Source organism: Chiloscyllium plagiosum, unplaced genomic scaffold (assembly GCF_037043375.1).
Source record: "Chiloscyllium plagiosum isolate Xiang-an unplaced genomic scaffold, Cpla_swu_hap1 HiC_scaffold_24, whole genome shotgun sequence".
Classification (NCBI taxonomy): Eukaryota; Metazoa; Chordata; class Chondrichthyes; order Orectolobiformes; family Hemiscylliidae; genus Chiloscyllium; species Chiloscyllium plagiosum.
The window spans coordinates 23,460,156-23,473,570 of NW_028270162.1; the positions used below are offsets into that span (position 1 = coordinate 23,460,156).

The 13,415-nt window shown below is 39.9% G+C and overlaps 1 protein-coding gene across 6 annotated transcripts in view; it reads left to right on the forward strand.

The window, feature by feature from the left end:
- Positions 1-13,415, forward strand: part of ttc28 (tetratricopeptide repeat domain 28) — a 774,630-nt gene that overhangs the window by 685,159 nt on the left and 76,056 nt on the right. For all 6 annotated transcript variants that reach the window (XM_043715612.2, XM_043715613.2, XM_043715615.2 and 3 more), the window contains 2 exons: positions 10,354-10,533; positions 11,570-12,290. In XM_043715612.2, the coding sequence (XP_043571547.2) occupies positions 10,354-10,533; positions 11,570-12,290 (901 nt within the window). The remainder of the gene's footprint in view (positions 1-10,353; positions 10,534-11,569; positions 12,291-13,415) is intronic.

Consider the following 13,415-nt stretch of genomic DNA (forward strand, 5'->3'; position numbering starts at 1 on the left):
GCAAGGTGTGTATAACTTGTGGTCTTTTGAATTCTTTCCTCCTACTGTATATTCATTCACTTCTGTTGTGACAACCAGAAACCCTTACATGCATAAAATCTACTGGTCCTAGATTTTCATCTGATTTTCAAGGTGTGTTTGGATGGCTATATTCATAAAATTGCGAGCCATGTTTTCCAGAGGGAAAGATAAGAAACAGTGAATAGTGAACCTTGAAACAGGCATGCCTTCCTTTCAATATGAATATTATTCTGGCCATGTCATCCTGAATATAATTCCTCCCATTCTGTACTTCTGAGTAAAAACCAGAAAGAATGCCCATTCGAAATGACTGCAATGTTGGCAGGTTGTGGTCCATATGTTGTATGATATAATCACTAAGTGTTCTTTGTAAAGAGGACTAGCAGGGATACACGGCCAAACAGTGAGTTGCAAAGTGTGCAGTAAGTCCATTATCGGTAATTCAAAGTAACTCTTATGCAGTTTGATGCTATGATCTCCTTTGAGGAAGTAGTCTTGGGATTTGTGCTTTCAAAGTGCACCAACGTTCTAGACCAGCTAGCTGTTGCTGTGCTCCTCATGCAGGAAAATTCACTGATCTTTGAGAACATCGAACAGTGGACAATTAATAAAGTCTTGATATTCCCTTCCACGATTCAAAGTCATAACCATATCTTAAATTTGAAGCCAAAAGCCTGCATACAAGCAATAGAAGCATTTATAATAAATCTTGTTACTGTGTCCTTAGCCAGTAAAACTTGTGATTCTAATTACAGATGCCACTCATATTGTCCTGTGATGAATGAGCGTGTTCAATGGAGACCACATTGTTCCTTATTAGTTTAACAATAATATCTTTCAGTATTGTACAGGTTATATATTGCAACCTCAGGATATCTCAACCCACGTCTATCAATTTATGACTGGTACATTTCTGGTAAAAAGAATGATCTGTTAGTCAGTTATTGGTAAATTTGGTTACAAGTGAAAATTTGGTCAAGACAGTTCCTTGCATGGTGCAATAATATTTTTGCATCCTCTTGAAAATGGAAATTGGTCCTTGTTTTAAAGTCTCATCTGAAAGACATACCTCTGACCAGAAAGGAAAATAAATAACTTGCATTTATATAATATCCCAAACTGCTTTACAGTAAACTTTTTAATGTGTTGACACTGTTGTAATATTTTGTAACTTAGCAAGCTCCCAAAAACGAATGGAGGCCCTATGACCAGATAGCCTATTTCAGTGATGTTGATTGATGGCTGAATGTTGGCCAAGGCACCAGGAAAAACTCTCCCGTTTTTTCTTTGAAATAATGCCATGGGGCTTTTTTATACATCAGAGGGAACTCCTCAGTTTTACATCTAAGTCCAAACAAGTCATTGCCATTGCATAGAGTTCCCTCAATATTGTACTGGAGTTATCAACCTAGACATTGTCTTTAAGGGGAGGAATTTTTTTTTACCCTGGAAAGGGGCAAACATGGAGACAGGCAACACTGCATTGCCAGCGAGCTTGTGGGTCTGCCAGCTCCATCCCATCCTGTCCCATATTCCCAGGGCCAGGAACAAGGACAGCAGGGCAGTAGCAAGTTGAGCTACTTAAAGACTGATTGATTGTCAAAGGTACATTAGAACTTTCCATTTGATCTCCAGCCCCCTGAAAACAATAGGGAACAACTCAGCTGCCTGTAGGTGGAGGGGGGTGGTCAGTGATCAAGCAGGCTTTGTGGCCTTCCCTACTGGCTTCAATTGCAGATGCAAGCCCTCCTGTAGCGATTCTCCTTTCACAGTGGTGACCTGGCTGAGCAGAGCATTTCTTTTATTGAACATTTGAAAACTTTGGAGAAAGGGAGTACTCATCTTAAGGTGTCCCCTCTTCCCTGTTTGCTGCTGCTTCAGTGTTGGAATGCATCCTCTTAACAATTGTCCTCGATTAACCAGGCCTGCTCTCTGAGACTAATTGTTCAAATTGTGGATCATCACTGGGCTATCATTTTCCACATGGTGCAAACTTTTGACCCTTGATTAACCAATTATCAGATCCCAAAGTCCATGGATAAAATCCTACCCCAAATAGGACTTACATAGTCTTCTGACTCAGAGGCAAGAATGCTATGATCTGAGGCTGGTCGTAGCACTTACTGTAAAGAAGTGATGTGCTCCGGTCTTGGAGTGGGGCTGACTGTGTAATTTCTTTTACTCAGAACAGTAAGCAATACTACCTGATCACTGAAGCATCAGTGTAGAAGTGATTTTTAAAACAGAGTCTTTGTTTCAACAACTTCCAAGAAAGGAAATCCATTCGAGTGTGCAGGCAGGATCTCTATCATTACACTACTGCATTGTACCAAAGAGCATTTAATTTGATCTGGCACATAGCACAATGCCATTTATTCAGTATCAAAGATCATAATTTTTCACATATTGTCTGTAAATAAATCTCTCTTTTCAGCTATAAAATGCTATATTTGGATTTGTAGTTAGCATCAGTTTTTCTCCCCAGAATGGTATGTTTTATTTATCTTGCACTGCGGTTCCACATAAGCGCTTGCAGGCGATATAGGCTGAGTTATGAAGAGTTGTTGTTATTGTTGCCGCAGTGGCTCAGTGGTTTACACTGCTGCCTCACAGCACCAGGGAACCAGGCTCGATTCCACCTGCAGGCGACTGGTCTGCATGGACTTTGCACATTCTCTCCCTGTCTGCATAAGTTTCCTCCGGGTGCTCTGGTTTCCTCCCACAATCCAAAGATTTGCAGGTTAGGTGGATTGGCCATACTAAGTTGCACATAGTGTCTAGGAGTGTGCAGACTAGGTGGGTTAGCCATGGGAAATGGAGGGCTACAGGGATAGGATGGAATGGGAGGGTTGCTTTTTGGAGGGTCGGTGTGGACATGATGGGCTGAATAGCCTGTTTCCACACTATAGGGATTCTGTGATCTATGATCTTCAAGGTACAGACACACTGATAGTATGGCAAGTGACAGCATGCAAGATGAGTGAAGTAATTTGCTAACTTGTCATGAAACTCTGCTGTATTGAAGAAATTTGGCATTAGTAAATAACTCCTTTGAGAATGGAAAAAGGAGGAATCTACTATGAAGAAGATTCCCAAGGCCAAATGTACCATCAGAACAAGGAGCAGCTACCAGCCTTCTCTTAGAATCATTGCTTAATGTGGAAGCAGATCATTCAGCCCATTGAGTCCAACTCCCATCCTGTCCCTGTAACACTGCATTTCCGATTCTCTTGTGAGTCATTTATCAGAACAGGTCCTCAAAAATCATTGGAACCAAATCATCATCATTCAACAAGTATTTCACACCAACAGCTTGTTGCTATGGTTATGTTATGGCAAAAAACAGTTTAGTGTCATGACAGAAAACTAAGATTGCGCCAAGAGTGCCCACGGCCTTGATGCCAAAATTATTACTTTCAAGCAATTTGTCATCAAACAGTGGCTAAAATATTAATACCCAGTAGGTTACATCAGTAACTTGGATGAAATGCCCATCAATTTCAATATGTCCAGCAAACAGATTGTGGAATGGAAATGTTAGAGACACGGAGTTTAACAGCACGGAAGGACTCTGTTCAGTCCGTGTGTCTATGATCGTCTCCAAACATCCGTCTATTCTAATCCCATTTTCCAGCACTTGACCCATAACCTTGTACATTCTGTTTTTAAGTATTCATCTAAATACTACTTCAATGTCTTGAGGGTTCCTGCCTTTACGAATCTTTTGGGCAGTGTATTTCAAACCCATTCCTCTGGGTGAGTTGTTTTCCTCAATTCTCCTCTAAACTGCCTGCTTATCACCTCAAAAAAAAACAGAGCTATGCTCATTGACCCTTCCCTTCTCCCTATCTATCCCTCTCTGTCTCTCAGAATTTTGTTCACCTCCATCAGGTTCCCCCACCTTAGCCTTCTCTGCTGCAAGGTAGACAACTCTTGCTTATCTAGTCTTGATAGCTGACTCACGCCAACCCTGAAGGGTGGATATCCTCTGCACCCCTCCAGTGCAATCACATCCTTCCTCTTGTGTTGCAACCAGGTCTGTAAACTACTTCAGCTGTGGCTTAACTAATGTCATATGCAGCTCCATCATTAGCTTCTTGTTCTTGTATTCAATGCCTTGATTAATAAAGTATTCCATATGCACCATGTCGACCTATCCTGCTGCCTTCAAAGATCAATGGACATGCCCACCAAGATCTGTCTGGTCCTAATGTTCAACCTGTACTGCCTTGCTTTCTTAGTGCTCCCAAAATGCATCACCATTTCAAGATTGAAATCCATTTGCCACTGTTCAGCCCATCTGACTGGCCTGTTTATATTGTCTTGTAGCCTCAGGCTTCACTCCTTGCTATTTACCACACCATCAAGTTACTAATCAAACCTCTTACATTCATGTTTAAATCATTAATGTACACTACAAAGAGCAAGGGACCCAACACTGAGCCCTATGGTATGCCACTTGACACAGGTTTCCAGTCACGTAAAAACCCTTCGACCATTACTCGTGAGCTTTCGTGTCACCAGGCCAATTTTGGATCCAATTTGTCAAATTGCCCTGGAGCACTGGTTAAAAAACAAATACAGTTCTAATGAAATCTGCAAGAAATTAAAGACAAGAATCAAAGTAAGTTTAGCCTGCATAATCTATGGAACCAATTTAATATCTTTTGTAATTTTTCATCAAGCATTGTGCATGTCCATGACAACTGTTGGATGGATGAAGGTGGAGTGAAGTTATGAATAATGTGTAGAATAGGCATCTCAGTGGGTTACATAAACAATGCAGTTTGTTAATGTGGGATATGTGTCAATCCCAAATAACTGATGTGTTCAAAAGATCTCAGCAAGATATAGCACCCACATTGCAATTGTATCAAGGGGTTCAACCTTTGAACTTCTGCATCACTGAGCCATTCGTAAAACATATTCATGTAAATAGAGTAGGTAGATGGGTGATGGAGAAAGAAACCTGACAGAGTGGGAAATGTGTGCTGCCTGGTTTGATGTTTTATGTTGTTTCATTTTCAGTTTGTGAGTTGCTATTTCTGCATTACCTGTCTTCAGATCTTTTTAAAAAAAAATGCAAGATGTCTAATTCAGGCAATAAAAAAGATGATTATGTGGAGGAGTGGTTATGAAAGTGATGGTGCCACATCTGAGCCAGAGTGGGATCCTTATTATCATGCCATAGCCAAAGAGACTCAAAATAAATGATAAACTCTATGCATTAGATGCTGAAAGCAATGATTTGCCACATTAATTTAGTATGAATTGCCAGGTTTTTTTTAGCTCTTCAATGGTTTATATTTTGGTTTGAGCTTCAGAGGTTGACTTGAATGCTGACATTTATGGTTTATTCATATACCAACTTTAATGTCAAAAAATGTCCCAAGATGCTTCCCAGGAGCATTCCAAAATAAAATGTCATGATTTGGAGATGCTGGTGTTGGACTGGGTGTACAAAGTTAAAAATCACACAACACCAGGTTATAATCCAACAGGTTTAATTGGAAGCACACTAGCTTTCGGTGACTACCACCTGATGAAGGAGCGTCGCTCCGAAAGCTAGTGTGCTTCCAATTAAACCTGTTGGATTATAACCTGGTGTTATGTGAAAAATAAAATGTGACAGTGATAGGGAATGGTGAGATCAGGGAGGTATTTGAAAGTGGGCTCGAGAGCTTTAAACTGAAGATGTTGCTTGAGTAGGAGTCCATTTAGGTCAGTGAACACAAATGATAGGTGAATGAGACTTGTTCTGAGTTAGAACATAGGCAGCAGAGATTTGGATGACCTTATGTTTACAAAGGGTAGATTGTAGGCAACCAAGCAGGGGTTTGTTGAAAAACTCCTGGTCCAGAAGTGACAAAGTGACAAAGTTGTGATCAGAGTTGATTATGGATGTCTTTGAAGGCCCTGCTATTTCTGAAGTTCATGTCTGCTCCTGGAGATACTGTAAATACACCACGTAAATCTCTAAACCAGCTCAGAACCTCTGTACCCATGTGGTCAGCTGTGTTATCCTTTTATCATATTGTAAGGGGAAGAAAAATTGTTTAAAGGCACAAAATCCAATTTTTACTTCCTCAATATCTGAGGATAGTTAAGTGTATAATAGCTGTGGGAAGTCTCTAATATTGTTTATTTAATTCTGTAATGGTTATTGAATGAAGCAAAGCATCTATCTCAGTGTAATGAAGTCACATAGTTCAAAGCTGTTTGCAAGTGGAAATTACCCGTATCATTTTATTTATAGGTTATAAACATTAAAGTATCATTGAAAATGTGGAACTCTGGGGACATCTAATGTGCATGGAAATTTACCAGGCACATGTCAGTGTGTTTTAGGGATTAAACACCATTATGTTGCTGATGGCTGTTGCTGCTGGTGCAGAAAGCAGAACTGAAATTATACAAGCTGGTTTCTGGAAGACAGCATGCCCTCCGGTGAGGTGCTACTGCTTGTCACCTCTCTGTCTCCAAAGGGAACTGAGACTGCCCAGTGATGGTAAATTTAGCAGCGTAGCATATGAGCCTGGCATCTGTGGGCGGTTGGCAGAGCGAAGCCCTCCAGAATAATTGTGGTACATGTAAACAATATGTCAAAACGGAGAAGAGTCATCCAAGAGGCTGAGCTCTCAGGGCATGTATTTGTCAGTGCTGCTGACCTCATGTCACAGCCTGTAATGAGCATACCAGTATGATGGGTGGGAGTGTTCAGAATTTTTTTTGGGGGGGAGGGAAGTGAGTTTGGACGTGAACATTATGGCTTTTTATTGTGGCAGTAATTTGGGACTTGTGATTTCCAGTTACAATAGATTAACAGTACGAAACAGCATGCAAAGAAAAATCTGGTGTAGTTTTTCTGACATGCTTCCATTCGCACAATGTGTTAATATAGTATAATAGCTGTGTGTAATAGCAGTGCCTGTAAACATGTCAAACTGTGACAATTAGCCTAAATTTATGGCAGTACAGTGACCAGCTAACCAGACAAACTAAGCTTAGAAAGATTCAGGTTTCTCTCCTGTGGATTGTGTTTGAAATTGTCTAAATGCTCATCTATCTGTTACCCTCTATTTATTTGCGTGCTTCTAAACCAATACAGAAAACTAATAAGATGTACAGATATAAAAGAATACAGGTTTGGACATTACAAATCTGAAATAAGAATGAAATATGCTGGCAATTTACAGTGGTCAGTTAAAACTATGTGAAAGTAAACACAAGTACATAAGAAATAAGAGCTGGAGTAGGCCACTTAGCTCTTCAATATGTTCATGGCTAATCTTCTATAACAACACAATTTTCCTGCTCTATCTCCACATTCCTTAATTTTCTTAGCAAACTGTCTACCTTTCTCTTGAATATACTTAACAACTGAGCATTCACAGCTCTCTGCAGTCAATAAAAATGCCAAAGATTTGCATCCCTCTGAAGAACTTAAGAATTTTTTCCTCATTTTGTCCTTAGCGACAGATACTTTATTCCAAGTCTGTCACTCTGTTCTGGATTCATCGAACAGTAGAAACATTTTCTCGGCATCTATTCTGTTAAGGCCCTTAAGAAATTTAAATGTTTTAAATAGGTTAGTTTGGATTCTTCTAAACTCTAGGGGATGTGGGTCTAGTATAATATTCACAGGACAATCCCCTAATCTCAGAAACTGATCTTGATCTTGTTTTGTTTTGTTTTGATGCACTTCCTTTAGGGCAAATACATCCTGCCTCAGGTGAGGAGGCCAAATCTGTGCTCAGTATTGCAGGTGTGACCTCACCATTGCCCTTTTATAATTGCAGTATGATGTCTTTACTCTGATATTGTAATCCCTTTGGAACAAAAGCTAACGAACTATTGGTCTTCCCAACTGTTTGCTATATTTGGCATGTTAGCATTCTGTGATTCATGTCCAAGGACACCTGCTATCTCTGAAGGCAAACATTTCTGTATCTCTCTCTCTTCAAGACTTTGTTTTTTTTATTTTTCTTTGCAAAATAGATAACTTGGCCACATTATATTCCATCTGACATACATTTGCATTCTCCCCCAACCTTACATATCCTAGTGTAGCCACCTTGTGCTCCCTGTAATGTTTACTTTCTCATTTAACTTTGTATCATTAATAGAGTATATGTATTCCACTCAAATGTTTCACCCAAGTTATAATTAGATTGTAAATAACTAATCCTTGTGGCAGCCCTATGGTTATCACCTGCCAGCCTGAGTATTTCCCTTTCATTTCTCCACAGTGTTTTCTATCAATTAAACTCCTCAATCCATGCTAATACAGTGCCTCCCCATCTTCAAAATGTTTTTTGAAAATTCAAATGAACTAAGGCTCATCCTTACCTACCTGGGTAGTTATCTCTTCATAAAACTCTTCACATATCTGTCAAACACGATATCATTTTCCTAGTTCTGTATTGGCTCTGCTTAATACATATGTTCTTTTTAATTGCTCTGTTGTGATGTCCTCAAAAAAAGGTTCTAGCATTTTGCCTATTACTGATGTAAGGCTTACTGTCCTTTGATTCCCTGTTTGTTTTTTTTAACAAAGAGAGAGAAATGTTATTCTTGCTGTTTTCTAATCCTCAGAAACTATCCTAGATTCTGAGAAACTCACATTTACCCACCTTTGCTGCAACTATCTCTTTTAAATCCTTAGGATGCACATTGTCAGGTCCAAGAGATTTGTCTTCACTTAGTTATATTAATTTCTCTAGGTATTAGTTCATTACTTGTACTGTATTGATTTATTAAAGTTCCTCATTCTTGCTAGACTCTTGGTTTCCCATTATATGTGCTATGATGAGCGTACATGTGCTTTGAACTTCTTATTTTTTTAACTCCCCCTTCTGATTTATTCACTCCTATGAAGATGTCTGCTGAACAATTCCAAAAGGTATCATTGTTATGTTGTTTTACTTGAGATGTCGCTGTCCCTTGATTTGAGAATGATGTCTCCTCATTCAGAAGTTTCTGCCATGGGTCTTTATGTGACTGAACAGGGCAAATCTTTACCTGCAGATCATTGAGCACATGGAGCAGGATGTCCCCGCGTAGTAGTGGGATCCAGGCTGCAGCATTTATTTTCTTTTCCTTCCTTCCTTTACACCAGTTCTTTCTCACCATTAAGATGTTTTGACTCTGAGCAGATGCAGCTTGTTGGACAACTTGTCAACATTTTGAATGATTGGTAGCAAGCTCCTCCCAGTCATTAATATCAATATGTCTACACTTTACACAGAATTTCAGAATGTCATTATTGTGTTTCTTGTTCTACTCTGAAATGCTGGCCATTTGAGAGTTGAATAAATAGGATCTGCTGGGGAATCTCTTTTCCATCAACTAGATACAGTATTGACATATTATCATTTGTTTTACATGACTTTTATCTGAATGCTTGTCGAACTGGTTTCAGGAAGAACATTAATATTTGCTCAGTGGTCCTCCCATTGACTCGTTGAATGTGTTGGGAGCATTGCTGGTCGAATTCCTCTAGCTCTCTTATAATCCAGATCTCTTTCAAATGTAGGAGTTTGTTGATGACAGCTACTCTGTACACTAGGATTTTTGTTCACTTGCGGAAACTTTTGTTGTCAAGCACTCACAACCATGGTTTGTCGAACATTCAGCTGGCATAGCTGATCAGGTGATTGGTTTCCTTGTTGTTGATGTCCTTTCGAGAGAAGTGGTTGCCAAGATATAGGAAAGCGCTTGACAAATTCCAGAGTCTCTAATTCTAAATATATTGAAGATGGAATATGTGACTGAGCAAGTATTGGTTGGTATGAGTTTTTGTTTGACAATATTCAAGAACAGGCTGAGTCTCTTAATGTACAAAATAGAAATGATTGAGAGTGTTTTGCAAATCCATACAGAGTGGAGAATGCCAGTCATGTTTGTTTGTGGTGGTCAGTTTAGTTTTATTATAGGGACGACCAAGGTTAAAGATTTTTCCATTTAGGTATTATTTAAAAGCAAGAATTTACCAGGAACACAGTAATAGTGAAATTACCACTTTTGTACCTGCTGAGATTAAGCAGCTGAACAGGAATGGTAACAATGGGGAGTACATATAGCTGTCAGCACTTTGGGTTTCATTTATCGTGGGGTGAATTCTGGTAGCTCTTGACTATGCTGTTGGCACAGAGCTTTATCTGATTGGATGCTATACAAAGAGGAAAGAATGAGTCAGTTTTATAAATAATAATCGATTCAACCAGGAAGTATTATCAGTATCTGATCTGTGAGCTATAGTAGGCTAGTTTACCAAAGAGATGAAATTTTGTTATATATAATTAACAATTTTTTTGTCTATTGATTCTTTAGGGATTGATGCATTCCAGTGGACCTGTTGGCCGACACCGTCAGCTTGTGTTAGTCCTAGAAGGGGAATTATACCTCATTCCATTTGCTCTACTGAAAGGGAGCTCTTCGAATGAATATCTGTATGAACGGTTCAGTATCATCGCTGTTCCCTCAATCCGGGCTCTTCAAGGAAGCCCCAGGGTAGGAACTCGTCAAAACCCTTTTACTGTGCTGCTTCCTCATTGAACTAGCAATTTCAATAAAGCTTGCCCTGAAAACATTGTCCAGTGAAATGTGTTCTAAAACAGCTACTATGTGTATGTTTTGTCCCTGCATGACTGTATCCAAGGGACCCAGTTTTCATATATATCTCCCAAGGCTTCCATCAATTTAACCTAGTATTAATACAGGACTTCATTGCTGAGCCTGGCATTCTCTTCCCTTTCTCCCTGTCTATCTAGTAGAATCCTTATTCTCATGTTCTGAAAGTCTGATTTCATTGCTGCCTTCTGCTAACTACTCCTGCACACCAGCCCCCTCCACCATGTTTGTATCCCTCCACCATGTTTCTTACCACCGCAACGACACACTCCTGCACACCTGCATTCTCGAACTAATTAAACATTCGGTATCCTCACAATAGATTGCCGTCTCCTGGAATTATGTCCTAACCTTCGCAAGGCCTGCTCAGTTTTTTAATCCCTGGACTGACCCTGTTGGACTTCTTATTATGCTCTAGAGACTTAGACTTTCACTCAGAACTCCTGTGCAATCATGTATGGCCGGGCAGTTAAATTTTATCCTTCTCTCTAGCTCACCTTGCATACCCTCTTCTCTTCTTCCTAGTTTAGCTTTTACTAGATTTCACTTCTAATATTTTCTCCCTTCCTTCTTTATCATTCAGTTAACCTTAACTTATCTCTGTGACTCCTATCTGACCCTGCTCCTTTCACAGCCTTTATGTAAACCATATTGTTAAATGAATATATTCAGAATAGTCACTCTCATTGACTCTTGTACAATTTCTATTGCCTACACTGAACGAGCTCTGGTAATGGCCAAGCTACTGTTCCTTGCTAGACATGTAAAAAAATATAGATTTTAAGTAACCTCAAGGTAGAGGGAACATAAGGTTGAGGCCACACTGCCCCTCTGGAATATGGCTTTAAATGTTTGGAATTTTTCCTACTTCTATTGAAACAGTTAACTATATGCATTTGTATCTTGTTTTGTACAGTCCCATCTTCGAAAGAGCACATCTGTGTGCAGCTCCTCTACCTCAATGGCAGCTGTAATAGGTAATCCCACACTTCCGTCTGCAGTAATGGACCGGTGGCTCTGGGGACCCATGCCTTCTGCTGAGGAAGAGGCCTACATGGTTTCAGAGCTGCTGGGCTGCCAGCCCTTGGTAAGCACGGCCGCTACCAAGGAAAGGGTGATGAGCATGCTCAGTCAGGCAGAATGCATTCATTTTGCAACCCACATTTCCTGGAAACTAGCTGCTTTGGTCCTCACACCAAATAACGAAGGAAGCACCATTGGTGGGAAGAGTTCCATTGGAAACAGCTACACAATTCCAGAGTCTCTGAGAATGCAAGATGATGCTAGTGATGTGGAGAGCATAACTGACAGCCCTCCGCTGCAGGAGTTCTTATTGACAGCAGCTGACATCCTGGAACTGCACCTTCCTGTCAAGTTGGTCGTTCTTGGCTCCTACCAAGAGTCGAACAATAAAGTAACAGCGGATGGCATTATTGGGCTGACGCGGGCCTTTCTAGCTGCAGGAGCGCACTGTGTTTTGGTTTCTCTTTGGCCGGTTCCTGTGGCTGCATCCAAGATGTTTGTCCACACCTTCTACTCCTCTCTGCTCAATGGAATGAAATCCAGTGCAGCGCTTGGGGAAGCCATGAAGATAGTGCAGAGCAGCAAGCAGTTTGCACATCCTTCAAACTGGGCAGGTAACTGAAAAACAAGCAGCACACAAAGTCTCTGTATTGACATGTTCTAGGACTAGGTGGTCAACAAGACCAGCTCCATATCCACATTTTGGTAGATTACACTAACGATGCTATAAAATGCAAGATGTTGAGATCACTAAGTGAAAACAAGAGATGAGGTGACCAGTCAAAATAAATGATAATTGAACCCCAATTATTTGTGCTCCTATTGCCCACATTCTCACTTACATTTGCAGGCAGTTGGGGATCTAATCAATCTTGTTGCCAGGACCAGTGAGAGGAACAAATAGAATGATGAGTCGTTAATGGAGTGTAGCAGCTATAGTAACAACGTAAAGTCAATGGACTTCATGGAATGGAGGAAGCTCTTACACAGAGCTCTCCTTACATAGTCTTCCTTTAAGTACTGGGATTGAAAAGATCCAGTAAGTAAGGAAAGCACTGTAAATGAGGCGCTACTGCTCCTCCTGAACAGCTGATTAGTCTGCTCCTTGTCCCTGTGGAACCTTGATTATCCGTCAGTTTCTATAACCTGCCTGCAGAAGGGAGTAAATGTTCCTTTCTATATGACAGGTACTTGAGATTTCACAGAACAGGGGACGCAGACTAGAATACACATAAGGGCACTTTGTTGCAAAAAAATCAAATTAATTAACTAAATTAATTAATGAAAAAGGACATGAAATGAACAAGCTGAAATTGTTATCACTGTCACTGATGAAAAGAGATGAGAGTAAGGCAGAAACTACTTTAAAAAAGAGCAGAGTGAATTTTGTTTGTGCCAATGGCTTTAAATGGGCCTAGGATGAATTAATAGCCAGTTTTACACCGCAGAAAGTTTTTTTTTTAATCAATGGATTTATCCTCTGATTTACAATGAGCCCGTTACTGCTGGAATCTCATATGAAAACCAATTTGTGTGATACCGACATAAGGAGAAACATGTGAGCCAACAATTTTGTCACTTTGGGCACAATCAGTGATCTCATTTAAAATTGTGTTCATTTTATAAAATTGTTTTTTTTTCAATGTATTTGCTCAACTCATTTTCCTATCATTGAATGTGAAATTGGCCGTGAATCAGTGCAATCAAGCAGCATTTTAGAATGCTAATTTAAGAAACAG